General features: G+C 37.4%; 1 protein-coding gene across 1 annotated transcript in view; it reads left to right on the top strand.

Moving 5' to 3' along the window:
- The window catches only part of MAN2A1 (mannosidase alpha class 2A member 1), a 107,144-nt gene that overhangs the window by 19,317 nt on the left and 72,962 nt on the right, over positions 1–14,865 (top strand). The window contains exons 3-7 of the mRNA XM_017812722.1: positions 3,188–3,332; positions 9,745–9,916; positions 11,618–11,745; positions 13,275–13,448; positions 14,295–14,481. Coding sequence (XP_017668211.1) covers positions 3,188–3,332; positions 9,745–9,916; positions 11,618–11,745; positions 13,275–13,448; positions 14,295–14,481 — 806 coding nt within the window. The remainder of the gene's footprint in view (positions 1–3,187; positions 3,333–9,744; positions 9,917–11,617; positions 11,746–13,274; positions 13,449–14,294; positions 14,482–14,865) is intronic.

Below are 14,865 nucleotides of genomic sequence, written 5' to 3'. Positions count from 1 at the left end.
ATAATCTATGTTATAGACTGTAAAAATTGGTATCTTGCAGACTGCAGAAAGTTCCTTGTTAAATTCAGTCTCCATCCATGAGAAAAAAATAGGAATGTGTGGAATTCCATCAATTACTGCTTTTTAAACAAATACGTTTTCATGGTTGAAATGTACAAAGAGTTTATCAGTCTTAATGCCTGTCTCAGTCTGAGGAGACTGGAATGTTTGCTAAAGAGGATGAGTTATGAGATAGACCAAACTCCTCTCTCTCAGCAATTGTAAATTCAAAATTAAGGGGCTTTAATCGAGGAAGTGTGGAAAAAAACAGAAGAAATAACAACCCTTTATTAAAAGATATATGTATGTTGGCAAAAACAGTAACAGAACACAAAAAAACTAGACAGTAGTCCTAAAAAAAAAAAAAAGGTCTGAATGAATACTTCTCTGTCCTTTAGCACAGTCCTAATCGTGGCCTGCAGGGGGTGCTGTTAGATCGCTGGAGGTGTAGGGCCTGCAGTTCTTGTTGTTCTCAGAAGACGGTGTGTGCGAGCCGACCGAGTCCGGTGGTCTGGCCTCACCAGGACGAAAAGCCAGAAAGAAAAAACTTCCAGGCCTTCTCTCCAAATGCCGGCACACAGATCCCCCTCTCCGTCCCCGAGAGCGAACTCCCCAGTCTGCCTCCCTCCTCCCAAAACTTCTCTCTCCTCTCTCCCCAGCCTCTCTGATGGACCATTAGCTAGGAATTCAGCCAGATCTTTTGTAAAGCTAATTGACTCCCTTCCCCACACTCACTCCAATTTTTCTTAAGAGTGGAGCAGGGGAAGAAAAATTCCCCTATGGAATTTATAACCTATAACAACGTCATTCATTGTTAACTGGCAAATTTACAGAATATGGACTTACATTTTTTTAAGAACATTGCATTGCAGAGAAAAGATATGCTTCCTCCTCAAACTGAGATTTCAGAAAATACCATATTGAGAAAATATATAATAATAGCATATAATTATATATATTGTATTTGTAACTATATATATATTATATATATAATATATTATGTGATATATATTATTTATATAAAATATAAATTAGCCTAAAATAGTGCATTTAGAAAATATTCCATTGGGTTACTTTAAACATAACCCTTATTTGGGCCCTTCAGGCTGACAGTACAAAATGCCCAGATATGCAAGTATTGCGCTTGTTTTTTCCATTAATTAATATTGTCCAAAGATCTTTTGTTGTTGGTGTGAGGTAAAAGAACAAGGAGTGGAGTTTTATCTTGTATATGTGTATGTGTAAAAATTTCCACTTTTTCAGTGTTCTTATATCATTTTGATTTTAGTGTTAGAAATGTTTTTTGTAAATATGAGTGGAGTTTGTGAAGAGTATGTGATGAATGTATATTTTATAGACTTACGTGTTTCATGGATGTGATGGTGGAATGTACTGGGCGCAGATGTCCAGGTGTTGGCAGTGAGGGGCTCCAGGGGTGGTGTGTATGAGGAGAGGCCAATGCTGTCCTGTGCCAGGCACAGCTGTTGTAGGCAGCTCCAAAACAGACCCAGCGTTGGATACAGCCAAACCCTCCATCAGCAAAGGGTGGTGCTGCTTCTAGGACAGCATGTTTTTAGAAAGCGGAAAATGTTGCGTGTCAGTGTAGCATAAGGTTAAACAAGGGAGAGAAACAACCCTGTGAACAAGGTCTTTGATGAAGGAAGCAGAGAAGGTATTCTAGTCCCTGGAGCCAGGTGGGGGAGACCACAGTGGAGTAAGTATTTCCTTGAAATCTGTGGAGGATCCCATGCCAGAGCAGATAGATATTTCCATGAAGAACTGGAGCCCATAGAGGACCCATACAGGAGGAGTTCCTGAAGTACTGTAGCTTGTGGAAGGGACCCCATGCTGGAGCAGGCAAAAAATGTGAGAAGGAAGGAATGACGGAGAGGAAAAAGGAGGGACTAACCTCTCACTATCCAATTCTATTTGAATTATCAATAAATTAATTTACCGTTCCCCAAGTCAGGTCTGTTTTTTCTGTGATGATAATTGGTAAGTGATCTCTCTGTTTTTATCTTCACACATTGTATTTTAATCTTATTTTTCCCCCTGTTCTGTTGATGAGGAAGAGTGAGAGAGCAGCTGGGTGGGGGCCGAAATCCATCACAGGACCTTAACTTCTTTAGTCAGATGTTTGTTTCAGATGTGTGTAGTTTTTTAAAGTTTCCTAGCAGGACAGAAACCAGCTTGCCACTGAACAGTTTTAACTCTTGTGATGTTAAAGTAGTAAATGACTCATACAGGCTTTTTTTGTGGAGAGAAATTGTTTGTTCCAAAAAGTTTGTCAGGTGACTAATTGTATTCTAACATAGAGTTAGAACTAATTAAAATTTAGTTTTTAAACTAGAATGTCAGGAAAAGGCTTGTCCAATGACAGTTCATGCTTATATCTTGTCTTCTTTCTTAAAAGCAGACCAGAGCATAAAAAAAACCAAACAACCAAAACCAGCCAGAAAACTCATATTAGTCGACTCTCTTTGGAGCTGTGTGGTGTTCCCAAAATTTCATAAGAACTTGATAAAGTAATTCTAGAGTTGTTTTATTTACCTGTGACATTCTCATTTGCATTGAAAAGTGAAATATGTCCTCTCCTGTACAATTGTTGTACTGGGCAAGAGTAAACATACAAGGAGCTTTGTTACAGCAGTTGGGTATCATTATGAATGTTTTTTCTTGGTAGTTTCTTTCAGTTCCCTTTTGTGAGCTTGACTTTTGCCTCGATCTCTCTTATGCTGTTATTCCTTCTTAACTGCTTGCTTATTGCTTGTTTTCTTCATTTTCTGCATTCCTGTTTAGTGTACTGTGCTTTTCTGTATAGTCCTCTTCATACCTTCCTGCCCAACACCGTTGTAAGCTGCCATAATCTTTGTGTTTTAAGGCTCTTAATCCTACTGTTTGTCTAATCAATTTCAGTTTCCTCAGAATAGAGCCTGCCAAATGCTCCCCTTCCTGCCAGCTGTGTCTTGGGTGTCCTTGTGTGACTTGAAAGTTGCTCTCATTTGTCAGTTTTCTATGCATTTGGCACGTTATCTCTCCCTCTGTAATGAACAAGCTTGTCCATTTTCATTGAAAATGGCTTTGGTTTTTAGTAGCAGAACTGTTTTTCTGAATTCATGTTTTTCTGCTGTGATTTTTTTTTTTTTAGATGCTGGATGTCTACGACATTCTTCCTTTTGATAATCCAGATGGTGGCGTTTGGAAACAAGGATTTGATATCACATACAATGAAAATGAATGGGACAATGAACCACTTCAAGTTTTTGTTGTGCCTCACTCCCATAACGACCCAGGTAATATTTTAATTGTGTTGATTTGACTACTTAAAAGCTTTTGAATTAGGAAATACGTTGCCATTTCTGTCAAGATTTGGGGTTTTATGAAGTATATTAGTCAATATGTTAGATTTAAGCCCATACATCTTAATCAGATGTATAATTTAGGTGCCATTGACTTCAAATAACAACTGTTATGATATAAATTGTACATCTACTTATTTATTAACCAGAGTAGAACTTCAATGTTGAAATTGGAATGTAATATGAATTTTCTGTATTCATTCTTCTGGTAACCCATTCAATGTATTCATTGCTGCATTATTTGCTGTTCTTATTTTGACTTTTGGACTGTCACAGATATGTAACCCTTAGCCTGCGCTAAAGAAGTATGCTTTTGGAAGATGTGACAATGGTAAATCTGAAGTTTTTGACTGTAACACTGCCTTTACTGTTTTGCGCACACCCCCAACCTCCAGTGGGATAACATAAAGTCTAGATTTAAACAGAAAACTAGGTATGCCTACCTAATTTCACTTCTTCTGCCCAAGTGGATGTTAACTGTAATAATTAAAATGGAGAAATGTTCCTTTATTTTGAAATTGCTGTAAAATTTACCACACAGCAGTGAATTATACTGCTACAGTATAGTTCTGATACATGTACACTGAACATGAGAAGCTGATGGTTGTTATTGTAGAAAGCCACAACTTCAGTGATATTAGATTTTACTACTGTGTATCTCTCTAACAATTTAATTTGTTGTTTGAAGTGGATCTGAGTAAAGATATAGTAGTTTGAATGTAAGTGGCTTTTGTCTGCACATATCTAGCATTTTCAAAGAGAATGAGCACTGAAATTTGGAGGGGAAAATCAGGGGGGCTGCATATGGGTTGTACTGCTGCAGTGAAGGTACTTGTGTCTGAGCGCACCTCCTGGCAGCCACGCTCACTTTCCCGTTTCCCTGAAGAGCCTGACCGTTAGCAGGGTGATATTTAGAGTGACATTGTTTAGCAAAATGCCCTGGCTTTCCACAACAATTACAATGAATTCCAGGAGGATTAGGTAAGACCTTTGGCTTTTCCCCTTTGCTTTTATCAGGGCAGTTAGCCTTAAGGTGTCCTTCTTTATCACAATTGTAACATCAATTGTAAGACGCAGTATTGCAGTGAGGGCAGTCATTTTGTGATCTATAGTACCCACTTTGGAACATGCAGATACCATATCAGCCACAGATGGGTCTCCTGGCAATGCATCTATAATTTTCTAACAATCTTGGCTCGCATTATCTTTTACTAACTGCTTTAGGAGTGCCTGACGCAGAATTTCATCATCTACCTGCTTTTCTAATGAAACTGCAATACGTTCAACAAACTGTAAAAAAGGTTCCCTCGGTCCCTATTTCATTGTTGTATATCTAGGACGAGGGGAAGCAAGTTCCATAGTTTTAGTCAGAGCTAACATTCCCATCTGCTGACATTGTTGTAACACAACAGGATTGCACTGGGCTTGTAAGTCAGGATTGCTAAAACAAGTTTCGGAAGGTATTCAGTTGCCTGAAACAGAGCCCTTGTCAGATACAGGAGGACATGCAGGGGAGGAGGGAACTTCAGTTGCTGTGGCATCCCGCTTGCTACCTCCCCCTCTGATGATGAATTGGGTGCTTTAGCAGATAAAAAAGAAACAGTGTGGTGTCTGGATACACATACTAAAAAATCTACCAAGGGTCCCCTTTCTGAGGAATCTGAGAAATTTGAGTTTACTGAACATCTTCTCACATCAAGATTATTGCTGGACAGGCTGGATTGATGGACCAAGGCCAGTTGTATTGATGTTCAACAAGGTGAAGTTCTGGGTCCTGCTGTTGGGTCCTGACAACCCCTTGCAGTGATATAGGCTGAGGGAAGAGTGGCTGAAAAGCTGCTTGGGGAAAAGGACCTGGGTCTGCTGTTTGACAGTGGCTGAACACGAGCCAGGAGTGTGCCCAGGTGACCAAGAAGGCCAAGGGCATCCTGGCTTGGATCAGTAATAGTGTGGCCAGCACAACCAGGGCAGGGACCGTCCCCCTGTACTGGGTGCTGGTGAGTCTACAACTCTAATCCTGTGATCACTTTTGGGCCCCTCACTACAAGAAAGACATTGAGGTGCTGGAGCGAGTCCAGAGAAGGGCAACAGAGCTGAGTAAGGGTCTGGAGCACAAGTCTGATGAGGAGCAGCTGAGGGAGCTGAGGGTGTTTAGCCTGGAGAAAAGGAGGCCCAGGGGGACCTTACTACAACTTATTTACTCCTTACTATCACTTACTACAACTACCTGAGAAGACGGTGTAGTGTAGCCAGGTGGGGAGCAGTCTCTTCTTCCAGGTAACAAGTGATTTACAGGAGTAGATGGCCTCAAGTTGTGCCAGGGCAGGTTTAGATTAGATAGTAGGAAAAAATTCTTCACTGAAAGGGTTGTTGAACATTGGAACAGGTTGCCCAGAGAAGTGGTGGAATTGCAACCCCTGGAAGTGTTCATAAAAGCATGTGGACATGTCACTGAGGGACATGGTTTAGTGGTGAACACGGTGGTGGTTTAATGATTGGACTTGATTTTCTTGGAGGTGTTTTCCAACCCAAATGATTCTGTGATTATTTTGGTAGATACTGACATCTGTCACTACAAATTACAGTCCTCCTCACCGTATGCCAAGCAGGGCATACAATCTGGAGGCTGTTGTTAGCTCAGCTGGCCAATAGCAAAGGCTCTTAGTATCAGGTTGTGCTGGAGGAGACTCCATCAGTCTCCAGATTTTTAGCTTTGTGTCTTTTGAGACTAGGAGACTGAACAGCTCTGTGTTGCTTCTATGAAAACAGTTCTCAAAATAGCAGAATTGCTGAGAACATGGACACATCTCTTATTAGACTCCAAAATAGGATGAAAGTTACTAAGCTCACTCAGTGAGAAATGCCTTGAGCTTCGCTATATATTTGCCATGATTCCTGAAATATTATAGTATCTTTTGGAAGGTCAGAGGGTTTTCTTCAGGTCCAGAGACCCTCTCCACGCCATTCCTGTCTATCAGGTTTGGGTTGTCTTGTGTAAAAAGCCTAACCAAACAAAAAAAAAAACCCCAACAAAAACCCCCCACCTCAAAGTCCCCAAGCAAACCAGTAAAAACCCCCAAACAAACACCCTCACAGAACAAACCAACCAAAAAATAAGAAATCCCAAGTAAACAACAGTCACAGCACCAAAAATACCAACCAAAAAATCCCACTGAAAAAAAAGTCAACCAAAACCACTCACCCTCCCACCCGCTTTATAAAAGTTTGTGGGTCACCAAGATTATTAAATTTCTGAGACAGATAAAGCGTAAATACTCCTTCATAACCAGAGGTAGCCTCACCAACACCTTCAACTTTTTGTGTTATCAGTCATGGAATTTTCTGTACTTTCCCAGTAGGAATTTCCTCTTTACCTAGGAAGTAGGTAAGTAATTTGTCCGTCTATTTCTTAATTTTTTACATATGAGTGATGCCTCTTGGTGCACCTGAGAGCTCCATGTAAGGAAGCTTAATCTGTGTTTCCCTTTCCAGCATTACTCTGACCCTCTTCCAAACACAGGCCATAGTGAACATAGCTTAAGAATTGTATTTTTACAAGCATTCATACATCTGTCTTGGAGGGACTAATGAGTTAAATCTATAGTAAGATACTTATTCTTTCATCTGAGAGAAGTCCTCCTCATGACTGTCCCTTCAATAATAGTGTTTGAAGAATTCTTTGAAGTTACAAGTGCTGTCTCCCATCTTTCTGTTGCAGCTTTTTTCTGGTGTATGTTGTTCACAAGGGCTTGCCTGAAGTCTTAATGCTGTTGTCAGTCACCTTTAAGAGCTGACTTCCTTACTGTTGTCTGGTTTTTGTTCCTAAGTCTTCCTTCTTAATATGTAAATTCTTCATGCCTTTAGTATAAAATTCTGTCTACCCTTTCACTAGCAGCAACTAAAAGCAAGAAGTCTGCATCTCCTCGTAAATACAATCTAAATATCTGTTTAGGCTTCTCAGTTGATACCTAATAGACTTAAACTGAGAGATAATCCTGGTAAATGTAAATGTTGCTTCACCAAAGGTGATCGTGTGAGACTGGTTATTGTTTGTTTTTGCAAAGAATGTTATAGAAATCTCCTAATATGATACTACTTTTGGTAAGGACATTTCTGTGCAATTGCCTAGAGTATGAAACTACACTTGAAAGAGGGAAAAATTATCTGTAACAAACGTCTGAAATCTCTTGTGTAGCTAACGGTTACGTTATTCCTTTCCCAGAGAATTAAAAAAGCATTGTGCAAAGGAAATGCATTCTGGGAAAAAAAGCTTAAGGCATCATGAACCTATAGTGTAACAATGTATGTACAAGATATTTACCAAGAAATGGGATCAGTAAAGATATTAGCTGCAGAGGCTTTACATTCTCATTACATTTTATGTTTTCTCATCTGAGGTTACTTTAACTTCTCATGTAACCAATTACGCTAGTGAGAATATGCAGCTCAAAGGCAAAGAAACTGCCTTGAAACAATCTTATCTAGTGGGTGGCATCCCTGCTCATTGGAGGGGGGTAGGTAGGGACTAGGTGGTCCTTTCCAATCCAAGCCATTCTATGAATCTAAGAAACAGAATCCGTAGGGAAGGCGGTGGGTCTAGGTTTCATGTTCTTTTTTGGGGGGGGATGACTGAATGTGCTGATACTCTGAAACACTAAATTCTGCTCAATCTGGGTTAACTGCTTCCGTATGAATTTAACCATGGCCTAGAAAGTTGGGGTCTGTGCTTCTCCCTTCAGTAGCTAGTGTGTTTACCCATATCTGGGAAATAAGCATTGAGAATGGGTTCCCTTTAGACTTCTGTAGAATGGGTCCCCTTCACACTCTCGATCAGTGGTGGCATAATTGTCTTTTAGTTGCTGGCAGTTGAGGAAGATTTGAGCACCTCAGTAGAATGTCTGATCTGGGGGGGACTCATGCAGTGCAGGTTAATCTCAAACCAGTTGTTGTATGAGACTAGGGCCATCAAATAGGTGGCATTTCTTTCTGGAGCAGATTAAGGAGTGAACATACAACCAGCTGTACTGGCAAAACCCTTATGTCAGCTGTCACATGGTTCAACAGCAGTTTCTTGTGACTGCCTGAAGTGGATTAGGCAGCTAAAATCCAGAGAGGAGAACTCTGCTCAGGGACAGTGAAATTGTCAACCAGCACAGCTGGATTTGAAAGATGATGTTCAGCTATGACCCAAGGGGTTGAAAGACACCTCTAGCATCTATTGCTCTGTTAGCAGTGATGATTTTGGTAATGACTTCTCATTAAATAATTTAAGAATTGAGATTTGTGAGCTTTGTAATATATGTGTACCAGATCAGAGTATTTTATTGCTTAATGTTGGTGGTTACAGGCCTAGTATAAAGCAGCACTTAAATGTTATTGAAAGTGACTAAAGTAGATTTTTCTCTTGCCTCTCCACCCATGTGAAAGTGTATGGGCATCTCTCAGGACTAAATACTCCTTTTTGACACTTCATTAATTATTGGTAACATCAGTAACTTTGCCTTACTAGCACTCACATTAACAATTTTTTACTATTTAAGATAGTCCCCATTTCTCTGGTGTAAATCTGTATAGCCCTATGAAGTTATCTGCAGTGTTAAGATAAAAGAAAAATTAAGCATAAAGATTTGATGCTGTTAATACACCGTGGAGTTCCAGGGTTGTTTTCTGTTGACCAGGTATGCTGGATGGATATGCTATCCAGATATCTGGATATGCTTTTCAGATGACTTCTTATTTTTTTTAAAAAGTTTGGAACACAGATTGTTGAGACTGTTGTCTGACCCACCAAAATGTAGGAAATGGGCAGCTCGCAAGTTTTTCTTGACATACTGAATTAAAGAAATTAGAGTTTTATTCCTGGCTTATTTCTCAGTATCTCTGTGTGTTTTGGGAATAGGGCGTGGACTGGGAAGATAATCTGTCAGTAGATGCTACAGTCCTCTTGATCTGAGAGATGAGGAAACCTAATGGAACTTCTCAAGGAAGATCAATTTGCTGATATGTACTTTTTCCTTTTCAATTACTTAATTTTTCCTTAAATTAAAAATAAAAAAAAAAAAGAAAATTCGCGATTGCTGGTGCCCATGTATTCCGTTGATCATACTTTCTATTTTACAAAGTAGAAAGCCTAATAATCCAGTATACATTTATAAATTTAAGAAATAAAACATCTAAACTTTGTAAAATCAAACTCCTGAGAAGTTTAGCTCTTAAAGCTGTTCACAGCACATAAAGTTCAGTTTTCTAAGAAAAGCCTTCACTTAAGTTTTTGTGAGGAGCGGAAAGAACGCAGTTCCCTAAGGCTGTTGGAAGCAACTTCAATTTCATTTTTTCTTTTTCTTAGGTTGGCTGAAGACTTTTGATGATTACTTTAGAGATCAGACACAGCATATTTTAAATAACATGGTTATAAAACTGCAAGAAGACAATCGAAGGAAGTTTATATGGTCCGAGATTTCCTACTTTTCAAAATGGTGGGACGGAATAGATAGCCAAAAAAAGGATGCTGTTAAAAGGTTTGAACGCTTATCTTATCTTCCATGTATCATACTCCTAGATTTATGTATTTTGACTACACTGTAAACTTGAGATTTCAATTTACTGTCATGCAGAATTGCTAGAACAGTCGTCTGCTTCAGTTCTGACTTTTTGGACTTGGTTTGGGTTTTTTTCCATTACAAAATACAAATCTGTTCAGAAAATTGAAGACAAATTACTGAGTTGCTTAAAAATTTTACTGAATGTTTCCATGTACTGCCATGAAGATATCATTCAAGTTGTAATGAAATTGTGATTACAAACTTTATTTGCAGTCACATTAACGTATTGGCCGTGGAATAAATATAATCTTTCAAAATAGCTATTTATGTATTTTTTTCCTTCAATTATAGCAATTATGTTAATAATTATGAAATGAGGGGTTTTTTGTTTGTTTTGAAGTATGCGGAGTTTTTTATAAACATTCAGCTGCTTTAATGTTAAAGTAGTATGTATTCTAAACTCTTCTTAGTTATTTTTAAAATCACAAGTCAAAAGGTAATGTAGAAGTAAAAGATTTGCCTAGATATTGAGACAAGAAAGCAGGCTTCTTGGATAAACTTGAAGTAAGGATCTAGTTTAGAGTTTTCAGGAAGTGGTGATTGTTTGTTGTTTGTTTGGGTTTTTTTTGACTTTGCTTTAAGATAGGAACTAACAGTTCTTGGCTCCTCTTTGTGATGCCCTCCTTCTCATGCCCTGCTTCAAGATGCATGTGTTGCAGTATATAGTAAGTCTGTTAGATCTTCACAACTGTAAAGGTTAGGTAATGCTGGAAATCTGAGGAACTACGTAGAAAACTAGTCATTAAAAATTTATGTACAGTGCAGGAGTATTATAGCACAGCTGTTGTTTTTCGACATTAAAAAGGTCTCTTGTAACACAATAAACAGTAAATGATAGTCACTAGGTAACTATGTCCTCTCTTCAGAGGAGTCAGGTGTTGATTAAGCTACTCTAACTCAGAGAAGTGCCCTGGAGATTATTTTTTTGCTATGTTTTTCATTACTCTTATGGGTATTATCTATGATGTGACTAAGTTTTGATAAGTTCACTGTATTTCTTTCTTGAGTTCATTAAAGATTTATATGCTGGTGTACAATGTAAATGCTGAAACTGTAAGGACAACCTGATGTTGGAAATATGGTTATTATGTTCACTGACAATAGAGAGACTGGATTATCCTGTGATCTGTTTCAAGAAGGCATTTTAATGAGTGCGATGATGTGAAGCCTTTATAGAGACAATAAACTTCTAAGATCTGTCGGCTTTCTAAAACTCTAAAATGAATGATAGATCAAAGATGGGGAGATATTAGTAGTGCTTGAAATGTGCAATGTCTGGGCATCTTGCTCAACTGGCCTTCGGTACCGCGGCACATACATTTTTATTTTTGTAATCTGTACAGGAAACAGTGTTCTTCCTGATTTAAAAAAAAGGTATCTAATATGGCACATGCAGTAGAGCTGGTTTTCATTGCACAGAGGCATTAAAATGTCACTGTTCAAGTATTCGTTATTCCCAATTTGATTAAAGAAATGTAGTCCAATTATGGAAGTTGCACAAGTAATTTGGATTTTGGCATCACCTCACTGGTAAATACCTGCTGGGTATACAGAAATTGATTTTTAAGAGGGTGTTTTCATATAGAAGATTCTGAACAAAATTTACATATTTTTCAGGTTAATAAAAGATGGACAATTTGAAATAGTAACAGGTGGATGGGTCATGTCTGATGAAGCCTCTGCTCATTATTTTGCTTTAATTGACCAACTAATAGAAGGACATCAGTGGCTAGAAAAGAACCTTGGTATGTATATTGATCTAAAATTTAACTGTTTTAATACAGGAAGTCTGGTGGTTTTTTTTTTGTGTGTGGGGTTGTTTTTTTTTGTTTGTTTGTTTTGTTTTTGGTTTTGGGTTTTTTTTTTGAGTTGTTTAGGAGGCTCTCTTTACTTTGCTTTTCTGAAAGAATAAATCAAACCACTTGCAGGAGTCCAGTATTTGCAATTTGTGATTGCAGATAGAAGTTCCTGGGCAAAGGGAATTCGAACAATTTTATGTCATAACATTTTGTCTTGGTCAATGTAAGATATGCATGGAATATTGGCATAACAAAATATTAACACTAGAGCATGCCGAGTTTTAGATACCATTTCTGGTATCACTAGCAGTTTCCAGTTGCCATATCAGTGTTTTGAAAATCATGACAAAGGTCTTAAAATGAATGAAAAATTTACATTTCTTTCATGTGTTTGGATCTGTTTTGCAGGCTTTCTTATTCATTAGGTTCTCTTATGTAAAGCTTTCAAAAAAAGTAAATATGAAATTTAGATGTAGCAGTGGTAGTAGTAGTAGTTATAAACCCTAAACTGATTGTAATGTTAGAATTGTTTATAATTGAAAAATAAAAATGCTGCTGTTGCAACTTTGAGGAATTACTGACTGCAGTTACACTGGCTGAACTGTTTTGCTGGCTTTGGGATGGATTTTTTGTTTAGTTCCATAAGTAGAAATAACCCTTTATATATAGAAAATATTTGTACAGTGATTTTAATAATAACATTATTTCATGCAATTAACTGAAATTATTTTGGAAAGCTGTTCCACCGTTTTTCTTAGATTGCAATTTCCATAAACACAGCTTGACATAATTGGATGGGGGAGGAAAGACCTAATAAAAGGGTATTACATTCCTTACTGTTTTGTTTTCTTTTGGAAAGATGGTAAAAAGTGCCAGTGGAACTATGCTGAAGAACTAAGAGTTAGATGTAGGTTCTTTATTTACTATATGAAGTTCAGAGAAAAGAGAGTATTCATTAATGTGATTCTATTGATCACCAAACTAATAAATCAAAAGAAAAGTTAGTTCTGAAACCAAAAAAGATTAATGTTATTTAAATAGCAGTTAAATTTCAACAAGCTACAGTGTCAATCCATCTACATCTGTTCATTTTCCTTCAGCTTTCTTTTTCAATTTTAACATCTGTAAGCTACTTAAACTGAAAAGGGAGATGTGTTTCATTATGATTCCAAGTAAAGATGTTCAGTGCACATTTGAAATAGTGTAGCAACAAGGAGTACTAATCCTGAATATTTTTATTTAGTTAGAATGTCTTGCTTATAATATATTTGATCTGTTTATTTGTTTGTTTAGTTGTTTATCTGTTTAGTTCTATCTTGTTAATTGCTGGGGGTGTTCTGCAGGAGACTGAATAGTTAACTGTATATCTTCTTGGAAATATTATCTTTAGTGGTCTGATTTGAATTATTGGTATAGCTTTCTTTGAGTCAAAAGTAAAACTTTCTCTTCTTTTTGCTTTTTTCTTTTGTCAACAGGAGTAAAACCAAAGTCTGGCTGGGCAGTTGATCCTTTTGGGCATTCACCAACAATGGCTTATCTTCTGAAACGCACAGGATTTTCCAATATGCTTATACAGAGAGTTCATTATTCAGTTAAAAAACATTTTGCGACACAAAAGACACTAGAGTTTTTTTGGAGACAGAACTGGGGTATATGTTTTTCCTTTATGTCAGTTTATTTTGTTAATTTACCCAGGTAAAATGCAACGAGAATTTGAAAAAATACTATGGAAATTTTTACAGAACAGGCTTAGAGGAGTAAGTCTAAATTTGAAAATTTTAAACTTGCTGTTCTGATTAAAAAAAAATCCAAAGTTTTTCATCTAGCTTAACTTTTTCCTTTTTTCCTTTTTTTTTTTTCTCCCCCTTTTTTTGAATAACAGAAAGGGAATGAGAATAGCTGTGAGGTAGGAAAGGTGTTAAAAACCTGTATTATTGCTATTGTTCCTCCAATTTTTTTTATTTTCATTTGTGCTTTTACTTTCTCTTATTTTCATTCTCTCATATGCTTTGCAAGTACGCATAAAAAAAATATAAGGGGTGGAAAATTCTTTCTCTGCTTTCATTTTTTTAGCTTCCTCCTGCTCCTTTATTTCCTTCTATGTGGAAATAAAGTGTACGAGAAGGAACATTTCAACTAATTCAAATGTTGTGCTAATGAGGTGACTGGCTTTTGGTTTGATTTTTTTCTTTGGTTTTGTTTTGTTGGGTTTTATTTTTCAGTTGTTGTTTTGATTCACTCAGAGTATAAAAGTTATGCTTGGTTACCTCCAAAATTCTAAAAATCATTATAATATCCCAGTCTTGGTTGAATCTGTGGTTTTATCATCTCTCTATATAAGGTACATACAGAGGTAGACTTAAAAAATAGATATTCAAAATAGAAATTGTCTTGATCTGATGTTTTTAGTGCAGATTAAGATCATGGAATTAATTTAGTTTTGACAAATCTGATAAGGTTTATTTTAAAGGTGTACTCTGTGTATTTAATTCCAGATCTGGGATCCAGTACAGATATTCTTTGTCATATGATGCCTTTCTATAGCTATGATGTTCCTCATACGTGTGGTCCGGACCCAAAAATCTGCTGCCAGTTTGATTTCAAACGACTTCCTGGAGGAAGAGTAAGTTGTCCTTGGAGAGTTCCACCGGAAGCCATTCATGCTGGAAATGTTCAACACAGGTACAGTTTTTATGTATTCCCCAAGGGAATAAATTTAAAAAAACCCGGAATTATGCTGGTTAAAGATGATATGTAACATAGCTTGGTGAACTTATGTAGTTCTGTTGTGTTTTAACAGCTCAGCTCCACACAACTGCTCTCTCACTGGCCCCATGGTGGGTTTGAGTGAGAGAACCAGAAGGGTAAAAGTGAGAAAACTCATCAGTTGAGATAAAGACAATTTAATAGGTAAAGGAAAAACTGCAAATACACGCAAAGCAAACCAAGCAACTAATTCACTGCTTCCCATGGGCAGGCAGGTGTTCAGCCATCCGTGGGAGAATAGGGCTCCATCCCATGTGTCTTGGAAAGACAAACACATCACTCCAAATGTCTCTTGCTTCC

This window comes from Lepidothrix coronata, unplaced genomic scaffold (assembly GCF_001604755.1).
Source record: "Lepidothrix coronata isolate B3197 unplaced genomic scaffold, Lepidothrix_coronata-1.0 Scaffold37, whole genome shotgun sequence".
In the NCBI taxonomy this organism is placed as follows: domain Eukaryota; kingdom Metazoa; phylum Chordata; class Aves; order Passeriformes; family Pipridae; genus Lepidothrix; species Lepidothrix coronata.
This window is presented reverse-complemented; position numbering and strand designations above follow the sequence as displayed.